We start from the raw sequence: 8,586 nt of genomic DNA on the forward strand, positions 1-8,586 counted from the left end.
CACAATCATTCAGTTTTACTAAACAAACAATCATTGCTGCAGGCATTTCAATACAGACATGACAACATGCTCAGAGACACTTCTGAACACACACACACACACATGCCCGAGCCTCTCAGACGCAGCGATTGGCTCGTTGACTCCCTCTAAATGGGAGAAAACAGCAACAATCTAACAATCAATTAGCGGCAAGCACTTGGAGTGTTCCGCCGTCTCCATGGCGACCAGCTTCCACGCTCTCACTCCGTCTCTACGGTGAGTCCAGTGCTGTCGATGGAGCTGTTAAACACAAGATCCTTAACACAACCCCACACACGAGTGTCTCGCTGCAAGCAACATTAAACCGCCGCTCCGCCATCAACGCATGATGAACAAAAGCTACAGACAAACACATCTTGCAGGTTGTGTTTGAATGGGATTCAAATCCCTGAATCCACACCAGCTCTGTTACATTCTGATCACATGAACGCCCATATTTATGTTTAATTTAGCAAGCGGTGTGCAGTCATCAGACATTTGACATATAATTTCATATATTTTTATATATTTATTTAATATGTATTTATTTTCGATTTTGAAAATATAATCCTTGATTTAATATGAATTTATGAATTTATTTTATTTTTAATATATTCTTTTTATATATATTTTTTATATATTTACATTTGCTATTTTAATACAATATAATGCCTAAATGTTGTCCGTTTCATCAAATAATCAATCAAGAAAGAAGTAAAAAATTACACTTCACATTTTTGCAAATATTATATCGCAAATAAGTAGCAGTAGGCATTTTAATAGAAAATTGCACGCTATACTGCAAAAAATAGTACAGTAGTTCCAAACAAAACCTCTAACTCACTTTGATTGGCTTCCCGTCAGGCGTCAGCACTTCCTCCGACAGCTCCATCATCTTCAGCGCCATGAGCGCGATTGGCTTAGCGTGGCTGTCAATCTTCCTGTGGAGCCCGCCTGCCACGCAGTACGCATCGCCGATAGTCTCAATCTGTGGAGAAGAGAGCGTTTACTCTATTTCTGTAAGCAACAATCCAGAATGCCTTATTATTTCATATCTGATGATACCAATACATCATCTTGTTTCATGCAAACTATATATTTTTTTCTTTGATTTAGGGTGAAATGTGACCGAGATGAGTCTTTGTGAGATTCACCCCGTCACACACACACACAAGCTCAGATTCAGGCTCTTGATGCTCACAGGCGGCTGCTGTCAGAATATAAACGCTCTCTGATGAATAACACTTAACACAAAGCAGGTGAGGGACACATAAATATGAATCTGTCTCTCTCTGGAGACGCACTGATGCCAGCACAGCAGACCGCATTTACATACAGCCTTCAGAAACACACAAACTGTCTGTCTGTCTGTGTGTGTGTGTGAGTGAGTGAGTGAGCGAGAGGATCAGAGTTCACACACACACACACTTTTATTTGGGGTAATGGAGTTTATAATGCCAATTTATTGACATACACTCACTAAATGCCTTTTCATTGAACACATCGGTCCTCACTGTGTGTGTGTGTGAGTGTGAGTGTGAGTGTGAGAGAGAGAGAGAGAGAGAGAGAGTGTGTATGTGTGTGTGTGTTTAAAGATCAGCTTGTAAAGTTAAAAGCTTTTAAATGCTGATGGCCACTCAGAACAGTACTTTAATATAGTGCAGTATATTTAAACCAGTCAAGAACATTTTACGGTCATATTTCACCCACACAAAATCAAAGCAGTTTAAGAAAAAACCCTAAAAAGAAGAGAGCGTTTACTCTATTTCTGTAAGCAACAATCCAGAATGCCTTATTATTTCATATCTGATGATACCAATACATCATCTTGTTTCATGCAAACTATATATTTTTTTCTTTGATTTAGGGTGAAATGTGACCGAGATGAGTCTTTGTGAGATTCACCCCGTCACACACACACACAAGCTCAGATTCAGGCTCTTGATGCTCACAGGCGGCTGCTGTCAGAATATAAACGCTCTCTGATGAATAACACTTAACACAAAGCAGGTGAGGGACACATAAATATGAATCTGTCTCTCTCTGGAGACGCACTGATGCCAGCACAGCAGACCGCATTTACATACAGCCTTCAGAAACACACAAACTGTCTGTCTGTGTGTGTGTGTGTGTGAGTGAGTGAGTGAGTGAGTGAGTGAGTGAGTGAGTGAGTGAGTGAGTGAGTGAGCGAGAGGATCAGAGTTCACACACACACACACTTTTATTTGGGGTAATGGAGTTTATAATGCCAATTTATTGACATACACTCACTAAATGCCTTTTCATTGAACACATCGGTCCTCACTGTGTGTGTGTGTGTGTGTGTGTGAGAGAGAGAGAGAGAGAGAGTGTGTATGTGTGTGTGTGTTTAAAGATCAGCTTGTAAAGTTAAAAGCTTTTAAATGCTGATGGCCACTCAGAACAGTACTTTAATATAGTGCAGTATATTTAAACCAGTCAAGAACATTTTACGGTCATATTTCACCCACACAAAATCAAAGCAGTTTAAGAAAAAATCCTAAAATAGACTTCATTTAAAATGTGACCTGTGCTGGCAAAATGAGTCACAATGAGCAAAAATTAGTTATTTTTTGTTATCACAATCTCCATTAAAAACCTTTAAAATGATGTATGATTTGTTGGAATCTGACTAAAGTTTTTGCTATGCAGTAGCTAAAGTCTTGCTAGGTGGTTTCTATGCAGTTGCTAAGGTGTTGCTAGGTGGTTTCTCTGAAGTTGCTATGGTGTTCATAGTGGTTTCTAGGAAGTTGGATTTATGCGATTGTTAGGGTGTTCGATGTGGTTTCTAGGAGGTTGCTATGCAGTTACTAGGTGGTTTCTATGCAGTTGCTATGGTGTTCAGAGTGGTTTCTAGGAAGTTGTTTTATGTTTAATTGTTAGGGTGTTCAATGTGGTTTCTAGGTTGCTATTCAGTTGTTAGGGTGTTACTATGCAGTTGCTAAGGTGTTACTTGGTGGTTTCTATGTGATTGCTAAGGTGTTCACGGTGGTTTCTAGAAGGTTACTATTCAGTTTTTAAGGTGTTCCTATGCAGTTGCTAAGGTGTTACTAGGTGGTTTCTGTGATTGCTAGAATTTTCAGAGTTACTATTCAGTTGCTATGCAGTTGCTAAGGTGTTACTAGGTGGTTTCTATGTGATTGCTAGGGTGTTCAGTGTGGTTTCTAGGAGGTTGCTTTGCAATTGCTAAGGTGTTACTTGGTGGCTTCTATGGAATTGTTAGGGTGTTTAGGGTGGTTTCTAGGAGGTTACTATTCAGTTTTTAAAGTGTTGCTATGCAGTTGCTAAGGTGTTACTAGGTGGTTTCTATGATAGGGTGTTCTAGGAGGTTTCTAGGTGGTTTCTAAAGTGTTCAGGGTGGTTTCTAGAAAGTTGGCTTCTATGTGATTACTAGGATTTTCAGGGCTGCTATGCAGTTGCTATGCATTTGCTAAGATGTTACTAGGTGGTTTCTATGCAGTTGGTAAGGTGCTAGTAGGTGATTTCTATGTTGTTGCTTAGATGTTTAAGGTGGCTTCTAGGAAGTTGGTTGCTATGTGGTTGCTAGGGTGTCCTGGTTAAAAGCGATGTATGGAGTGTGACAGATAGCTTTACCTTATAGACGTCCAGGATGCCGCACTGGTAGTCGAAGCGCGTGTAGAGCTCGTTCAGCATGCTGATGACCTGCATTGGCGTGCACTGCGCACACACGGCTGTGAAGCCCACGATGTCAGAGAACAGCATGGTAACGTCATCAAACTTCTTTGCCTGAACCGGAAGGCCCTGCCAGAGTCTCTGAGCCACATCGCCGGGAAAGATGGAGTAGAGCAGGTCGACGGTTCTGTGCTTCTCCTCCTCTAAAGCCTGGTGGGTTTTCTCCAGGGTGGCTTTGAGTTTATCCATGCGTTTCTTCAGCCCATCCTGAGCTTTGGCCTGTTCTCCAACCTACAGAAATGATCAGATAAGAATTATGGCAGGTAATGTCCAGTAGTGTTATTTTTGTATTATTTATAAACTGTTAGAGTACTTAATATTTTTAATTAGCTTTTATTTTTTCGTATTTTCAGTTTTCATTAAAATTTAAATTTTTTGTAATTTTATGTTTTTTGTCATTTTTATGAGTTTTTAAAAAAATATTTATATTTAGCTTTAATTGATTTTTATTTCAGTATAAGTTTTAGAAATTTTATGTAAATAAAAATAAAGCTAAATATAAATAATATATTATATAAATACAATATTATAAAGCCAAAATGATAGTAATTATAAAACCAAAACGAATTAAAATGATGAAACTGTTTTGTATATTTCTACTCATCTTTAATTTATTTTTATTTTAGTTAAAGTTTTAGTAATTATGTTATGTACTGTATATAAAGTATATTTATTATTCTATTATTTACAAAAACTAAAACTGAAATAAAAATGAAGATAAATATAAAAAACCTTTTTAATATTTATTTTTAGCTTTATATTTATTTCAGTTGTATTTTTTGTTATTTTATGTAAATAAAATATATATTAAAATAAATGTAAATAAAATATTAATAAAAAAACTAAAACTAATAAAAATTACAAAACATTAGTTTTTTACTATTTCTATTTCGCATAAATTTTTGTTTTTTACCTCAGTTTTAGTTTTAGTAATTTTAGTACTTCAATTCCAGCTAATTACCAAAGCATTTTTTTCATGTAAAGTTTTTAATCTAATATTTTTATTTCAGCTTTATGTCAATTATTAAATTTTTTTTTTAATAATTGTAGATTTACACTGTAAAACAATGTTTTGTAAAGTTAGAAATAAAATTGCATAATTTCTAATTATTAGGGTATGTTTAATGAGAAAATATGTTTTACAAGAAAATACAGTTTAAAGTGTTTCTATTTCAAAATTTCACTTTTAAAACGATGTGTTGCTTGCTGTTTGTAATGAATTGTGAAATCTACTAGCAATTCCAAAATGTAATGTAAATGTAGTTTACAGTAACAACACTGACATCCAGAACCAGAAATATCCTTTTCATAATAAGGGGTGTAAGTATGATATGAAGTCAAAACAATAAATAATTACATTTATTAATAGTAATAATTACAATTGTTCCATCAAGTAACAGTTCATTAGCCAAACTCTATTCTGTTTACAGTAAACTCTTTGAAAATCTAATGATGTTTGACTGACACACCCACCAGAATGACATCACGTGTGGCGTCATGAATAGGGATGTCAGACAGATGTAAGCCCCGCCCCATGAGCTCCTCCAGCCTATCGACACGCGGCGAGCCCAGGAACATGATGGAGTGGGATTCTGGGAGGTGAAGCATCTGACCTTTGAGCTCCATCACCTGAAACACACACACACACACACACACACACACACACACAGACGAAAGTAAAGCACTGAAATGGAAAAGCAAATATGCATAACATATTACAAATTCAATTTATTGGCTGGGAATTAATATTAATGCAATAATAAGCCAGACGTGTTCGTGTTGCCATGAAGGCGCACTCGCATAAATATGTTTACATGCTTGTTAAGAAAAACAACAAAGCATATCGGATTTTAGCGTCATACATTTCAAATACACACACACACACACAATCTCATCACATCACATCACTAGAGGAGAGAGAGAGATTTAGTGAGAGAGGCTGTTCTTTTATTAGGATTTGGTTGCTATGGTGGAATTCTTGAGCAAGTATTCAATGTTCTCTGCATGTTTTATGAGAATATACCTAGAATATGCGATGAATCCACGTTTGTTAGGAGAATGCATTTTATTTCAGCATATAACTCGTCTAGCAGAGTTTGTGCTCCAGTCATGAAGGATTCCTCAAATCATGGTACTTAAAGTGATCAGATGAACCATTTTCATCTGCTGGACCAGAAAACAGCTGATATACACTCTTAAAAATAAAGGTGCTTCACGATGCCATAGAAGAACCTTTTTGTCTAAATGGTTCCATAAAGAACCTTTAACATCTGAAGAACCTTTCTGTTTCACAAAAGCTTCTTTGTGGCGAAAGAAGGTTCTTCAGATTATAAAAACGTAAGAAAGAGATGGTTCTTTGACCGGATGGTTCTTTATGGAACCAAAAATGGTTCTTCTATGGCAGGGTTCCTCAAATCTTGCCCTGGAGGGCCAATGCGCTGCAGAGTTTAGCTCCAACCCTGATCAAACTAACCTACCTGTGATTTTCTAATGATCCTGAAGACATTGATTAGCATGCTCAGGAGTGTTTGATTAGGGTTAGAGCTAAACTCTGCAGGAAAGTGGATCTCGTGGGCCAGATTTGAGGATCCCTGTTCTATGGCATCGCTGTGAAGAGCCATTTGAAGCACCTCTATTTTTTAAGAGTGTATATATATATATATATATATATATATATATATATATACACACACTATTCAGGACTCTTTTTTTTCCACTTGAACCAGAAAAAAACACACCCTAGACACCACTCAGCAATGCATCCCTCTGTGATATATTACTTATATTATCACTAATATTTGTTATTAGCTTTTATATTTATATTATCAGTTTTCATTTTAAATTCAGTTTAAGTTTTAGTAATTTTGTTATGCTCTTTTGTCATGACTTTATGTAAAAATATATTAAAACTAAATATAAATTTTAAGAAGTTCAAATTTGTTCATTTTCCACATTTTAAATTTAATTTACAAAAAGTTTTAGCAATTTTGTTGTATTTTTGTCATATTTATTAGGTTGTTTTTGTTGTTTATACAGTTTTTATACATTTTTATTTCAGCTTTAGTTTTTAATACATCAAGTTAAAAAATGAAAATTAGAAATGTTTCCTAGTCAGCTAGCTAAAATAAAATAAGTCTGAAGTTGAAGTACTAAAATTTAAAAATAAAACCAATAAATCCAAATACTATAAACATTATTAAAATAAATACCAAACAAACTGTAATCAAATATATAAAAGCAAAAGCAAAGTATATTTCAACATTTCTCATTTTCATTCAGTTTAACTTGATGTACTAAAATAACTAAAACCTAAAAATGATTTTTTTTAAAACTATAAATAAATAAAATAAAATAAATAAAATATATGCAGACAAATAAAACTTTTTTTTTTTAGTAAATTTGTTGTTCTTTTGTTCTTTTTATTATTTTTTTCTAAATATTTCTATTTAGCTTTACTTTTGAGTTTAGCAAATTGATATTATGTAAATAAAGAAATACATTGAAGCTAATAATAAAAAACTAATGCAAATGACAAAACATTTTTTTTAGTTTTATATATATATACAGTGGGGAAAAAAAGTATTTAGTCAGCCACCAATAAAAATTTGAATATCGTGAAAAATTTTTTTTGGTAACATTTCAAAACGTGAAACTTTCATATATTCTATATTCATTACATGTAAAGTAAAACATTTAAAAAGTTTTTTTGTTTTAATTTTGATGATTAGAGCTTACAGCTCATGAAAGTCAAAAATCCAGAATCTCAAAATATTAGAATATTTCCTAAGATCAATAAAAAAAAAAAGGATTTGCAAAACAGAAAAGTTCAGGTTCTTTAAATTATGTTCATTTATGCACTCAATACTTGGTCGGGGCTGACTCCAGTTTCAGTCCACTCCTCGTGAAGCTCTCGCAAGTGTTGAATCGGCTTTGTTTGACCGTATTCTCAAGCTTGCGGTCAATCCCTGTTGCTTGTGCACCTTTTCCTACCCAATTTCTTCCTTTCAGTCAAATTTGCATTTAATATGCTTTGATACAGCACTCTGTGAACAACCACCCATTTCAGTAATGACCTTTTGTGATTTACCTTCTTTGTGGAGGGTGTCAATGATTGTCTTCTGGACCATTGCCCAGTCAGCAGTCTTCCCCATTATTGTGGATTTAAAGAACAAGAGATACCCGGAATTTATACTGTAAGGATGGTCATTTAATTAAACTCAAATGTAAATATTCTAATATTTTGAGATTCTGGATTTTTGACTTTCATGAGCTGTAAGCTCTAATCATCAAAATTAAAACAAAAATGTTTTAAATGTTTTACTTCACATGTAATGAATATAGAATATATGAAAGTTTCACTTTTTGAAATAAGTTACCAAACAAAATGAACTTTTTCATGCGATGCACCTGTATATACGTATATATACGCACACACAAACATTACCAGCTTTCATTTATTTTTATTTCAGTTATAGTTTTAGTCATTTTAGTACTTGAACTTAAACTTCTTTCACAGGACACTGCAACGCTTGCATTCATCACGGCCTGCGGCTCGGTACGTAACAGGACAGAGATATCGAATTCACACACCGTCTGCTTGTTCACATGAAGGAAAAAGAAGTTCAGGTGTGAACAGAAAGTTCATTACGATGAAGTGTGTGTATATTTACAAAAATGCGTGTGTGTGTGTGTGTTTCCTCGCCTCGGTCCCGGCTGTATAGATGTATTATGCCGAGATGGAGAGTTCTGCTTAAATAATGCAGTGTGATGCAAGACTGGGCTGTGTGTGTGTGTGTGTGTGTGTGTGTGTGTGTGTGTGTGTGTGTGTGTGTGTGTGTGTGTGTGTGTGTGTGTGTG

General features: G+C 34.8%; 1 protein-coding gene across 1 annotated transcript in view; it reads right to left on the reverse strand.

Annotated features, from left to right (window-relative positions):
- The window catches only part of LOC107560840 (guanylate cyclase soluble subunit alpha-2), a 35,186-nt gene that overhangs the window by 8,041 nt on the left and 18,559 nt on the right, over nucleotides 1-8,586 (reverse strand). The window contains exons 5-7 of the mRNA XM_016245107.1: nucleotides 5,203-5,358; nucleotides 3,631-3,960; nucleotides 863-1,006 (exon numbers count right to left, since the gene is read on the reverse strand). Of these exons, the coding sequence (XP_016100593.1) occupies nucleotides 863-1,006; nucleotides 3,631-3,960; nucleotides 5,203-5,358 (630 nt within the window). The remainder of the gene's footprint in view (nucleotides 1-862; nucleotides 1,007-3,630; nucleotides 3,961-5,202; nucleotides 5,359-8,586) is intronic.

The sequence above is a fragment of the Sinocyclocheilus grahami genome, unplaced genomic scaffold (genome assembly GCF_001515645.1).
Source record: "Sinocyclocheilus grahami isolate Dianchi unplaced genomic scaffold, SAMN03320097.WGS_v1.1 scaffold746.1, whole genome shotgun sequence".
In the NCBI taxonomy this organism is placed as follows: Eukaryota; Metazoa; Chordata; class Actinopteri; order Cypriniformes; family Cyprinidae; genus Sinocyclocheilus; species Sinocyclocheilus grahami.